The sequence below is a fragment of the Rattus norvegicus genome, chromosome 19 (assembly GCF_036323735.1).
Source record: "Rattus norvegicus strain BN/NHsdMcwi chromosome 19, GRCr8, whole genome shotgun sequence".
In the NCBI taxonomy this organism is placed as follows: domain Eukaryota; kingdom Metazoa; phylum Chordata; class Mammalia; order Rodentia; family Muridae; genus Rattus; species Rattus norvegicus.
The window spans coordinates 28,478,666-28,492,085 of record NC_086037.1 but is presented as its reverse complement, the minus strand read 5'-3'; the positions used below and the strand labels follow the sequence as shown (position 1 = coordinate 28,492,085).

At 42.3% G+C, this 13,420-nt stretch overlaps 1 protein-coding gene across 2 annotated transcripts; it reads right to left on the bottom strand.

The window, feature by feature from the left end:
- Window positions 1–5,231: 5,231 nt before the first annotated feature.
- Window positions 5,232–10,118, bottom strand: LOC134483591 (uncharacterized). Of its 2 annotated transcripts, XM_063278828.1 has the most exons (6): window positions 9,779–10,118; window positions 8,586–8,745; window positions 7,261–7,404; window positions 6,462–6,628; window positions 5,640–5,745; window positions 5,232–5,516 (listed from the first exon to the last, which is right to left on the bottom strand). In XM_063278828.1, the coding sequence occupies exons 1-5, from the start codon at window positions 9,903–9,905 to the stop codon at window positions 5,681–5,683; spliced, it is 663 nt and encodes a 220-aa protein (XP_063134898.1). In that variant the 5' UTR covers window positions 9,906–10,118; the 3' UTR covers window positions 5,232–5,516; window positions 5,640–5,680. The 2 variants fall into 2 exon arrangements, with proteins under 2 accessions (XP_063134898.1, XP_063134899.1); XM_063278829.1 differs by lacking the exon at window positions 9,779–10,118 and having other exon boundaries at window positions 8,149–8,637.
- Window positions 10,119–13,420: the final 3,302 nt, after the last annotated feature.

Below are 13,420 nucleotides of genomic sequence, written 5' to 3'. Positions count from 1 at the left end.
CTTGGGTATAGTTTAGCTCATTGTCTTGGATTTTTCCTCCTATTATCTTCGGTTATGCTTTCTTAGTTTAAATTTGTATTTGTCATAAAATATCTTGGTTTCTCCATTCATGGTGATTGCGAATTATGCTGGGAATAAGAACCTGGGTCTGCATTACATCTGTCCAGGATTTTTTGGCTCTTTCAGTCTCCGTTGAGCAGTCTGGTGTAATTCAGATAGGTCTGAATTCATTTCTTAGTAGATATTTATACCTTACCCTGTATAATATTCTTTCTTTTATCTGTGTATTTAGTGTTTTAATTATTATGTGAATGGAGCAAATTTTTCTGGTTAAATTAATTTGCGTTCTTTAGGCTTCCTGTACCTTTATGGCCTTTAATTTCTTTACCTTATGGAAGTTTTCTGCTATGATATGTTGAAGATGTTTACTGGACCTATGAACTAGAAATCTCAATTCTCTTCTATGTCTCTTATCCTTGTGTTTGGACTTTTAATTGTGTCCTGAAATCCATGGATGTTTGGATTCAATAAAGCATACATATGTATCTGAGATGGGTGTTTTGTGCTTTGTGGGTGACCTCCTTGACCCCAACTCTTCCATTTAGTAGCACGTTGGATAATGACACATGGTCAGCAATGGTGACTTCTTGCCATAAATTATATGAAAATAGGGAGGTGACTTTATGTGTGTCAAGTATCAGTAGTCTCCTGGGTGGTTTTGGTCCCCGGTTGGCTGTATGCAACATTTTCAAAAGCCCAGGATTTATATTCTTTGGGATTCCCATGGTGAGTCACACAGACATGACAGAAAAAGACCAGAATAAACAGGATAGTACTTGACTTATGTAATAGAGAGAACATTACTAAGTTGTGTTACAAAATATTTGATCACACTCTGATCTTCATGAATGTATTATTTCATGAAAAACTATTGTGTGGTATAGCATCGCCAGGGCACAGACATTTAATGCAAGAGCTCTTTGTTTACTGTGAACATGGACTTTATTACTGTTCAGCTCACCTACCTCACACCTTTACTGCAAAGCTAAAGGGCACTTAGGTCTAGAGCAGATCAAGGCACAACTTGATAGGAAATGAAGATGACTAGGGCAATGGAAAGTCTTTGAGTTGAAGGATTTTTAAGAAAGTGTGCAGAGGGAGCTACAACGCTCTTCTTCTGGGGGGACAATGAATTAGGAAGGACAATTGGGAGCTTTACTTGAATTCAGCATCTGACTCCTGAGACTTCATTGGTAAAATTGATGTCTGGAAATTTTGTGTTGTAAAACAACACATTGGCTCTGCAGCTTTTGACAAGGCCCATGGACAGAGAGATCACACCAGCTCGGGACAATCTGTAAGGAAATCAGGTTTTCTTTCTTTTTTTTTTTTTTTTTTTTTGGTTCTTTTATTCGGAGCTGGGGACCGAACCCAGGGCCTTGTGCTTCCTAGGCAAGCGCTCTACCACTGAGCTAAATCCCCAGCCCGAAATCAGGTTTTCTTAAGTCACCTGAGAAGTCCTCAAGGAGAGAGGAATGAATGGGTAGCACCATAAGAGAAGGCTTTAGGATTTCGTATAGTGCTACTCTAGATGCCTTGAAAATAGAAGCAGAGAATGAAAAACTAAATGACTTCACAGGAATTAGCTCAATTCTGAGTATGATTATTTCATATTGGTAGTTTATACTGGATTCATTTTTTAAAAATTTAACATAAGAGCCTTCTGTTTTAATACTAGGCTGTCTTAGCATCACAAAATCCTTACAAACCCTGCCTGGCGCCCGGCATCTAACACTACTGGGCTAGATATTCTACTTTTACCTTCGTCACCATCGACAGCTTCCATTTAACCAGCAGGTGTCCATGCCAGGCAGACACTGAGCAGGTTGTATGTTCTGTTAATCTCCACAACAACCCAATTCAGCAGAAACTCCTCCATTTTACAGGTGAAGAAACCACAGCTCAAAGCAAATGAGTATCAGGGTCCCCTCAGTCTCACTGGCTGTCACTTAGACCCACATCCTTCTCTGTAAAGGGAAGCCATGGGCTGATGTGGGCTGTGCAAGCTGACTCTGCTGAGATGATCAATGCTATTCTTGACCCTGGGAGAATTTAAGACAAGGTGACCCACAGACTCCTGGGATAGATTCTATCTCTGGGTTCTAGGGTGGGACACAGTATCACTTGCATGGGTCTCTACTCATCTGAGGAGTCTGTTCCCATCTGTCAGCTTCTATGGCAGTGGTTCAAATCCCTCCTAATGATGTAACCCTTTAATACAGATCTTCATGCTGTGGTGACCCCCATCACAAAATTATTCCATTGCTACTTCATAACTAATATTGCTACTCTTATAAGTTATAATGTGCAAGGTATCTGATATAAATCTTTGTGAGTGGTAGCTCCCCACAGGTTGAGAAACATTGCTTTATATACTTTTTTTTGAGAAGCCTTCATCTGAGGAGGACCTGATGCAGGTGTGAGAGCAGAGACACCCTGATGTAGTGACAAGTTTAGGAGGACCCAGGCTGCTTGCCTTAATGGCAACAGAGATTCCTGGCTGAAGGCACAATCTGAAATCACTGTCCCCAGGACATTTTTTCTTTTTTTTTTAAATTTATTTAATACTTAATAATAATTCTTTGGTGTCCGGGCAAACATCCCCCTCCCCCCTCCCCTTCCTTATGGGTGTTCCCCTCCCAACCCTCCCCCATTGCCTCCCTCCCCCCAACCTGTTTTCACAGCTGAGCTAGATCTGAGGAACAGGTGCTTTTAAAGAAGCATGTGAAAGCATCTCCTGTGGAGAGCTCACTATGCAGGGAAAGTCACACAGGACAGGGAAAAGTGGCTTCCCAACTTCCCCAGGGCACTCAAACCAGGGAGGATTGTTGAATTTGTTCATTGTCTATTGTTATATCCCCCTTTTCATTTCTAATTTTGTCAGTTTTGGTATTGTCTCTCTGGTGTGCAGTTTGTTTCAGGAACAGGTTGTGTGTCTGGTGGATATTCTCAACAAAAAAAGAAAAAACAAAAAGAAAAAGGAAACAAAAAAAAAAAAAGCAAGCAAACAAACCAACAAAGAAACAAAAAACCCTACAAACAGCTCGTGGTTCCCTTGACTCTTTGTATTTTTCTCCTTGTTTGTAATTGATTGATTTGATTTGAGCCTTGAACTAATTTCCTGCCATCAAATCCTACCACACACTCTATAAGATGAGGCTTTGCCTCACCTTGGTAAGAGCAGCATGTAATAAATGAAGCTTATGCTGCTCTCTCTAGTGGGGATGACATCACAATCTCACTGCAAACCATGCACAGCACGGTTGAGGCTGTATTAAAGTAGCCCACGATTTCAGTGCTCCCTGCGTGCCATGAGACAGTAGTAACATGAGTCTCCCTGCACCTGGACAGTTTTCACTAGGGACTACACACACACACACACACACACACACACACACACACACAAACGCACACCGCCTTTACTGACATGGTGCACATTCTTTACACACCAAAAATAAAGTGAGCAGTTATGAAACACATCAATAATGGAATCAATGGAGGGAGTTGTGGGGAAGCTGGGGCTTAGAGTTACTTAAAGGCCCTATGCAGGCTCAACTTTTGTTGGAGGAGAAACTTCAAGTGCAATGTGGTTCTTTATTTTCTTTCTCTCTAAGGAACACAGGGTTAGGGTAGGACCTACAGATTTGAGCATGTCGGGTAAGTACAGGGACACTGAATTAAATCCTAGGGATGGAACACAATTAATCTTCTACAAGATTACAGAGCAGCCTGGATGAAGATTCTCAGGTGAAAATGTGGACATCTCAAGGCAGGCACTGGACAATGGCTGTCAGTCTTGACTGAAGACTGGAAATGGTTTGCTATCTCATAGGAAAAGAAGGCCCCTCTGTCTACACTGTACTCTAAGGACAGTTTATTAGGTTAGGCATGACATGAACTATTGTCTCATGTCACAGATGTCAGTACAAAGTATCCAAGGTGTTGTATGCCAATGGTAGCATTAACAGAACAAAGCACACAGTGTCATTAAGACATAAATCATGAGTTTGTGTAGCAAGACCCAGGCCTCTTCCAGGTTCTTAGATAGTAACTGAGAACCTCAAATACGGTAGTGATGTGATAGTGTGGGGTGAATCTAGTTACAACTACTTTCTATCATGACACAGAGGACACTTTTTGTGTTATGTTCAGCTTATAATGAATGACTAGACCTAAGCATGAGAATAACCAAATTCTACATTGCTTCTCTAGCTGCTGAGCTTTTAAAAGCCCTGGGGTGAAGGCAAGCTTTTGTGGACATTCTGGATTATTCCTTCTGTACTTTAACTCTCTGAGTCACCTCCACACTCAGTAAGTTAGTTCAATTCCATAAATTGGAAATCAGTCACTGGAAAAAATACACTCTCAATACGATCTCAGATTGGCCATGGAAAAAGGGTAGCTTGAACTGTCCCACCTAGGTTCTGGGCTTGCACAGGCCTGCTCTCCAGAAGAAACCTGTGTTCACAGCAGCAGGCTACATTCACTATAGATGCTCTTGAGGTTCCTCCCTAAATGGCTCAGATTAAAATAATTTTCTTGCTAACAATCAAAAAACTGATTATGCCAAGCTGGCCTAGAAGAAGCTAGCTTCTTTTCTGTATTTTATCAGTTGTGCACAATACATATGGTCATCATTGATAACAGTTGAAAGATCTGCTCTTATATGGAAACTAAGTGATGCTGGAGGATGATCCTGACCCACAATGAGGAGTGGGAACACCAGAGCCCTGTACGGATGCCTGGCAACCTAACACGTTGAGCACGCACGGCTCAGTAAGTTCCCTGTGAACACACATCTCCTGAGATCTCTCTATTTAATTGGAGGTGATCCTGTCCACCTAATACAGGACCTCATGTGGAATAACAGAAGCCACCTGCAGGAGCTGTGGTGATGACTCACAGGGTAGAGCATCTGCTGCTCTCTCAGAAGAACCACATGGACCCTAACAATTGGGTAAAGCATGTCAGTGATTATATCATAAAGTGTGTGCCGAGAAAAAGCCACATTATCCACACAAAAGACACTGTCACACTGAGTACCCCTTGGTGACTCTGAATTCACTTATTAGCCCGGGCTCCATGGAACATGCAGAGATCCATCTCTAGCTGTCAGTTCTAAGCCCTCAGGAGGGGACAGAACCCTTGAATAAGAATGATGGTCTTAAGAGTCAAGAGATAGAAATCAATATTTATTCATAATGAATACATTTTTACAACAAAACAGGATTAAAATGAATGAATAAAAATATTTAAAAATATTGGAAAGTGAAAAACAGTAACAAGAACATATTAATATGAAACAACAAAAAGAAAACTTCAATTAAAATCATAACAAAAATATTTCTAAACAGCATATTCTTAACGAACATTTAGAAGCACAGATGTATTGCTGTTTCTCCTCTAGCACACATAATGAAAGGTGGTCCCCCAAGTTGTCTCTCAAGTGGTGTTTTCTGAAGAAGAAAGTTAGTAAGACCTCAATCAGTCAGGCTGGCTTAGTGTTATATAAATTTAGGGTCTCTAAGAAATGACAAATTAACTCTGAGGAAGAATACTCATCCAAAAAATGTTGTTACCGTTCAGGATGTTTGTCATCAGGGACTCCTGAGAAAGCAACTTATTCTTCAGGAAGCTCTCTTACTGCTGTGTGTCCAATTCCAGCTCTCTTGCACTTTCTGAGACCTGGGAGAGGAAGGCAGTTTTTCAGACACTGATTTGGTGGTGAAACGCATGCCAGCTGTCAGAATGCTGCCTTCTATCACCTCAGTTCTATTGGACAGTCAACATGGACCTTTTAACTGATATCACTGTTGCTAACTCTGTGGGCAGGGAAAATCTCCAGCAACCGTCACAGTAATGTGGGCTGCCAATATGGGACCCAGACTTATACCAGTGCAAACCAAGAACAGGGCAATGGAAGGGACCTCATTGGGTTGCAGGAAGAAAGGAGATGTCCATATGTCACCAAGGTTAAAGCCAATGAGAAGTACTAATTTGACATTTGCATTTTGTTCTTATCCCGCAAAGGTGCTTCCTACACAAGAAGTCACATGACCACTTGTCATTTGTCAAGAACCAAGAACTTGTTCAAAACTCTACATAGCATCCAATCTATCACGTGCATGTGCAATAATGTGATATGTTATTGATCTGTCACCATTTCTATAATGCAGCTTCAAAAAGAGCAGCAAAATATACTTGCAAAATAATTCAGTTTCTGAAAAGTGGTTGACTTCCCAGAATACTTGTGCATAGGCAGAGCAATAAACAATTCCATTACATGAGGTGGTTGGCTGGTTGTGAGTGTAAATTAGAAAGGTGGTAGGAGAGAGCAAAGATGTATCAAATTGGCAAACTTTATCAGATATTGTTAAGCTAACACAGGTGCTTGTCCCTACCAGATGGTGCTGGGTCTGGACGTTGCTGGTCTTTATCTTTCTTGTTGAAGTCAACCAAATATTTCTGGTTCAGTGCACACTCAAGATGTCCCTCCTTGCTCCCCTGCTTCCGTGGGACCAACTTCTTCCTGCATGTGTTCTCCATCAGGAGCTGGCTGAGCAGGTTTCTGGAAATACAGTCTGCATAGTAAGATCATGCTGCCCCTTTCTCCCATTCCTACTCCCAAGTACCACTAACTCTACCAGGGCCCAGATACCCATGAAGACTTAATAAACTGCATCTTGATACATATAATGCTGCTGCACAAACCACAAAGAGTTAATTCAGGGAAGAATAAATTGTTTGCTTGGCGTGAGCACCAATTAGTGTCCACATCTCTCAAAAAGAACACGGATCTACATCTATCCATGAAAGCCCAATGCATGGGGCAACATCAATTAGTAGTTGGCAAACACCTGCAAAAGAGGTCAGTAGAACCAAGAGAAGGTCATGCTAACCATGTGGTCCACGCACTGAGTGTTGTAAAACCTTGTATGACCACAGAGGCCCAGGTCAGCCTAATAACGTTCTGCTGACTTCAATCAGTGCTGTTCTATCTAGAGCCTTCTGAAGATGCCTAGACAATCCTGGGATGAGTAACAGTCTTTTATGGAACTGAAAACTGAGTCCTGATGACCCTGGCACACTGATGTGTAAACAGCACAAGAGATAGAACCAGAGCTGAAGACCGTCCAATCCAGAACAAAGAAATCAGAAATGGCCATTCCACAGGTGACAGCCTTTCTGACCAGGACTTACCTAGAGAAGGTAATCTCCTTCTTCAGCTTATGGTTGTTCTCATGGATCTCAGTGTTCTCCATCTCTAAGTTGTGCAGAATTGACATGACCGCCTCCTCCATTCTCTCCAGGTCTTCATAATATGGATTTGGCCTGAAGTGTGGCCTGGCCCCAAATGATAGAATACAATGAACATCAGCATTTAGGAAGATATGAACTCAGGGTGGGTCCTGTACTACACCAGTCCTGGAAGGACACCTTCTGAATTCTACATATTGGACCTTCTTCAGCTTCAGAAACCTGTTTTTCTGCGTCCACCACACCAGAATCTCGGCATCCAGATGGAGGGTTCCTTGGCTCCCTTTATTCAATCAAGAGGAAATCTGCAGTCCAGCCAGTTGAGCTATCAAGAGCCTAGGCCACACCTCCCCATGCTCCCCCACCCCCAACGCACCCAGAATCCTGTGATTTCCTTTTTCCTGTCCTGATAACAGACCATATATCAACCCAAAATTATAATCTGCACAACGAATACAAATATACAGGCAAACGTGGCCACATAAGCAAAGAACTGTGCTGTTGACAGTGGGGCTCCCAGAACAAAGCATTCGCATCACCATGAAAGTGTTACAGGTAAATACTCAGGCCAAGACATAGACTCCTATATTCCAGGTGTGGAGGGAAATATAAACATATAACGGTTGTGCATATGCATTTGGATGTATGCACACACAGACTCACAGACTGAGACACACCCACAAAAAAAAGAGAAAAGTTAACAGAATCAGAGAAAGAGAAAAACAAATATGGAAACAGAGAGCACTGTGAGAACCAGGAGAAATGCATGCACCATTGCTGTCTCAGAGTGCAAGACACACAGACAATAACAAACAGGCCTGAGTCTGAGACCTTCTAGTCAAGCATTGAGATGAACAGTTTGGGAACAGGCCCCTCGGGCTGCTGCCTGGATCTTCCAGCACTGAGTCCCCTGCCTAGCAAGTACAGAGACTCACCGTAAACTCACTGCAATTACAATCTTGCAAAGCCACCATCTGTCAAGGGCTTTGCAAATGCACACTAGACACTCACTCTCCCTGACTTTATCCCCGAATTCTTCATTCAGACCACAAGATCTGCTTTTCAATAAATTGAAGCAGATGAGTCCATTTTCCATCTTGCTCCTCAGGAAGGGTCAAGGTTCTGAATCTCCTCTATATGGGAGGTGAGGTTTAGCACAGGGTGGTTAGGGAGGCACAGCTTTCTAGAACCCAAAACCTTAATAGGATAAGAAGAAGGTGACCTTGCAGACCCAGGAATGAAACAAGAGCATTTGGAGCAATTCATACCTGTTCTTCATGGATCTCTCTGTCAGAAACCTCAGGCGATCTCTCAGGTCATTTCTCTCCTCCGTAATGAGCTGCAGCTCTTTAATCAGCCTCTCTTTTTCCTTCTTGGCCTGATTCTCACTTGGGGCAGTTTCAGGGGAAGATGTTTCTCTCCCAGCATCTGTAGGTAGAAGAACACAAGTGAACCTGCATGGGGAGAATGCATAGAGTGTACATAGACCACAGTTAGGCCTAAACAGGAGAACAAGCCTGGAACCCAGTGTCACTGCTAGGCGATTGGTCTATCCTTAAGAGGCGTCCTCAGTGGATCTCAGTTCTCCCACTACTCTATAGAGACCAAGAGATGTAAGCAGCCAGGTGTGCCCTATGCCGGACATCAGGTGCTTACATGTACTACGGAGATGGCTTCTCCAGGATTATCATCAACTGAACAGGGTACAGCTTGGTTTCAGGACCATCACCCCTGTGGTTTCAGAACTCAGATGATAAATTCACCATCCACAAAACTTGAGTGATTGGAGACACTCAGATGTCCTACCCTGATACTCTAGGCCAACAACTTTGGATTTAAAACACATTTCCAGGGAGGACATGTTCAACAGACTTATCAATTCCCCTATATGAAATAACAAATGCCCCAGAAATTCCAATAGGTTACAGGATGAATCTTGGTCCACATGTTCCAAACAGTTTTGGTATTTTAGAAAAATGTGTGTAACACACAACCTCTAATATATAAAGCTAATGATGACCCTGCCAGTTAGAAGAAATCAGAGAAGGTCTAAGAACATAAGGTTATTGCCTGGAGCACAATCTCTCCCTGTTACTACTGTCAGATACCCACTGTATTTAAAGAAGCAATGAGAGTGAAATACATTGCTGCCCTGTCTAAACTCAGAAAAGGTGGACCCTCCATGACTCCTGATCGTGTTATTATATCAATGTAACCTAACAAATTCACTGTAAAAGTAAAGGCCAGAAATTCACAGGATAATAGCATTGGCCTTACCATATACTCCCTGTGGGGTTGGGGAAACTAAACTTCCGAAATCCTGACTTTCAGGAATTGTGATATTCATGAAAATTCAATTCCTTTTCCGATGCTCCAGTTGTTGTGGCCCATTGCTAGAAAGGTCAGCTTAAGCCTGCAGCCCCCCTGACAGGGAGCTCAAAATATACTGCCCAGAACTTACTAAACATTCCCCAGAAGTGCTGTCTTTGTCCATCATTACTTTGAGACGAAAGGCCAGATTCCTTCACTCTAGTCTGTCCACAATCGACGTTCCCCCTCCCAAAACGCTTGCGAAGACGGGAAAACATGACTTAGCTTGTAACCGCCAGACTCAGTATGAGAGAAACTAGGGCACTGGTTGTCACTACAACACTGGTGACATCACAGAGGATGCCAGAACTCTCTAGGAGACAATAGAATGTCCAAGAAGGGACAGCAGATGTCATGGGGAGCAGACTTTGCCTCCCTGCTAATGTTCTCCCTGTACTGAGCATAAGCAGAGGTGCCCTTTCCAGGAGACTTTCCTGGGGCAGAGCCACTGAGCATCTCCTGCTTCCAAAGCCAAATTTTCCTCAAGGCTTGATTATAAAACCCTTAGTAATCCCTATGCATCTAAATGAATGTTTCCTTCCATATCTTGCCCCAAAATGTCTCATCCTAACTCAAATTGTCCTCATTCACCAATGTTAGCCATTAAACCTTCCTGAGATTTCACACCAGCTTGAATATGCAGTCAAAAGTTCTCCTGTCTCATTATGTACAGGTGCTTTATATCACATCAAGAAATAGTCTGCATGGTAGGTTACAACATGGGTGTGTGTTAGGGGAACACTCATGAAGTCATGTGCTTAGCAATCGACAATTGCCAGAATATTCCTTAGGAGAAAGAGTTGAAGTCTTTATGGTGCTAGGAATAGTGTGGAGACCAGTTGGCAGAGGAAAGTGCAATATTGGAGCCTCCATTGAAGGGAACCTCATGCTGGTGGTGGGGTTCTCCTCTCTGCACCAATGTCGCCAAAGGAGCACTGCTCACAGGCCTGAGTAAGATATACCATGAGCTTCTATCAGAAAAATAAAATAGTCAAGAGATATAGGGGGTGCACAGAAAGGTCTAAAATGAGGCTAAAAACATCATTAAGTGGATAGAGCAAGGTCCCAGCACCTGTACACTGGAAAATGGCCACCACACCAAACACAAAAGCATCTATCATAGTGAAAAATGAATACTTTACAGAATGCACACACTAACATTGATTGATCACATCCATAGTTCAAATTTTGGGGGCAAATTCATGGCCCTAACTATCTTTCTCTCAACTTATATAGCAAAAAATAAGAGAGACAGAGAAAAGAAAAAGTCAAAACAAAATCCCAAGTTTCTCATATGAGGACTGCAGGAAGTGTTGTATGGTAGTCAGTTCTGATTAGACATTTTAGATAGAACAGTACACAGTGACCCTTGATGTTATGGGCCCTATATAAAGCTTTTTGCAATATTGGAATTTTAACAAACCTCATCCAGAACGTACAGAAGAGGTAAGGATGTGATCACCATGTCCTTGCTCTCTATCAGGTTATTTTTCTGTGTCCCCGCTTGTCAGGCATAGAACAGCAACACTCTGAAATAGCTGGTAGACATGGGAAAACGTGGTTAAAACTATAGTTGTGGGTTACACACCTCAACTGTCAAAGGCTAATGCTGTCCTCACAGTCCTTGGAAGCCACTCTTGTAAGCCTATCTATTGGAAAGTGGAAGGAGGTTTATCTGAGCTCAAAGTGAACCTGGCCAGCCAGGGAGAGGGCAACATGGGATACTTGAGACCCTGTCTAAAACCAGCACAGAAACCCACCCTGCATTCAAAGCATCATCCACCAATTCTCGATTATCTACCATTCTCTCCCTACCAGTCGTTCAGTTTGGAATGGTAGAAAAAAAAAAAAAAACTGGGACTGATCTTTCCATTCTAAGGACCTTGATATCTCTTTCCTTAGGTTCACCTTAAGAGTGCATACAAATGGATATCATCATCTGAACATCGTAGTATTATCTACTCTGTATATGTAGCATAATACTGTGCCTATGACAATCTCAAGCTTTCTTGAGTGTTGTTGCCCCATCAAGAAGTGTGATGTACTGAGGCCAATCCCTAGGGATCCTTTCAAGGGATTAGAAGGAAGCCATCAGAGATACTCCACTTCTTTGTCATTAGATTAAATCAAGTTGACACAATGTGAACCTGGTGGGCTATTTAACCATGCATCTTTCTCACAACCCCACCTTTCTGAGTTCAGTCTATGGCAGAATTCATTGCCCACCATCGTAGATATTTCTTTGTGTATTTCCACAAGAGCCAGGTTTCTTTTCTTTTTTTAAAATAGAATTAGTTGTAGTCAATCAACTGTTGCCCTATGTAAGAAATGATTAGTATATATTGTAACTTACCACTCTGTATTTGTGTATACAAGTACATTATTGGAAATCCAGCATTACTGAGGAATTGGAAACCAGTGCTGTGGCCTTGCCTTTCTGTGCCTAGTCCTGGCTCACAGGCAGCAGGGGGCAGACCTTGAGGTCCTCTTTAGGGACAGAGTGTTGGTGAATGTGCACTGAGCAGGCAGAGAAACACAGCTGAGGCAGCTCCTTTCAGGTATCAAACACATCATCTCCTTCCCATCTTAAGGGCTGTTGCTGAGGTCTTGCCCCCATACCTACCTTAATAGCAGCAAATTTGTTACACAGCAGCCAGCTCTTTCCTATTGTTCTGTAATACGCCTCCACATCATGGATGCCAACAAACAAACTAACAAAAAACAAAAAAACCTGACATTGAACTGTGTGGTGCTGGTCACATACCCTGTTATATTCTGTATGTTACGAGGTTTGTTAATCTTAACAAGTTCCCCAACTATGAGCTTCACATAGTACCCATTAGATTCAAGGAAAATAGGAACAATTATGTGTAAAATGACCCAAGTCAGGGCCCATAGACAGCAGCATTTCCAGCACTTGTGCTTTAGCCCATGTGGATTTTGCAATGAGCTGGGCCTAGAAATATCCAGTACACAGTTGTGAGCTGTTGCTCTGGGTGAACTGTATTGGCGTGTGCATTCAATAATCTACACCTATTTAAATGAATTCAGTGTTCCTGTGGTCTGAGTCCAGACCTCTTGACACCAAATCTTCCCTTCAGCAGCACTTAGGAAAAGAAGCTAAGGTTAGGAAAGGTGACATCTTGTCATAAATTATGTGACAAGAGGGATGGAGAAATGATTTCTTGTGTTAAGAATCAAGGTGTCCTCTGTAATATTCAGGTCTATACTGGCCCTGTGCATCAGCTTCAAGGACCCATTTCTGATTTTCTTTGGGGTTCCCGTGATGATGCACTCAGACATGATTGGAAAGAACCAAAACGGTGGTCAGACTTGATTTGTAAAATGCAGGCAACATTGCAAACTTATGTTGCAGGATATTTGATTCATATTATCAGCCCCAAGATAGTGTTATTTACTTTAAAAAAAATTACCTCCGGCAGTTCAGTTCAGCACTAGCACCGATATTTTACCCTAGAGCTTTTTTTGGTTGTTTGTTTTTTGTTTTTGTTTTTGGATGAACAAGTACTTTCTTATTTTGTGGCCCAGCCCTAGCTCTTAATTCTTTGCACAGTCACAGAGAGACCTCAAACATATACTCAGCCAAAGGCAGGGGAATGTAGAAAAGAGCCTAAGGCAATACCACATAATGACATTGAAAGTGGGTGGCCAAAAGGTGTTATAAAATTCACCTCACTTCAGTGAGTGATGACATACCAACCTGGTGGCCTAC

Bases quoted from the DNA above. Each gene is read 5' to 3' on its own strand.
- LOC134483591 (XM_063278828.1), bottom strand. From the start codon at position 9,905: ATGTTTTCCCGTCTTCGCAAGCGTTTTGGGAGGGGGAACGTCGATTGT. The intron at 8,746-9,778 runs GTAAGTTCTGGG...TTCTACCTACAG, and splicing joins GCACTTCTGGGGAATGTTTA to ATGCTGGGAGAGAAACATCT. The intron at 7,405-8,585 runs GTATGAATTGCT...ATTTGGGGCCAG, and splicing joins GAGAGATCCATGAAGAACAG to GCCACACTTCAGGCCAAATC.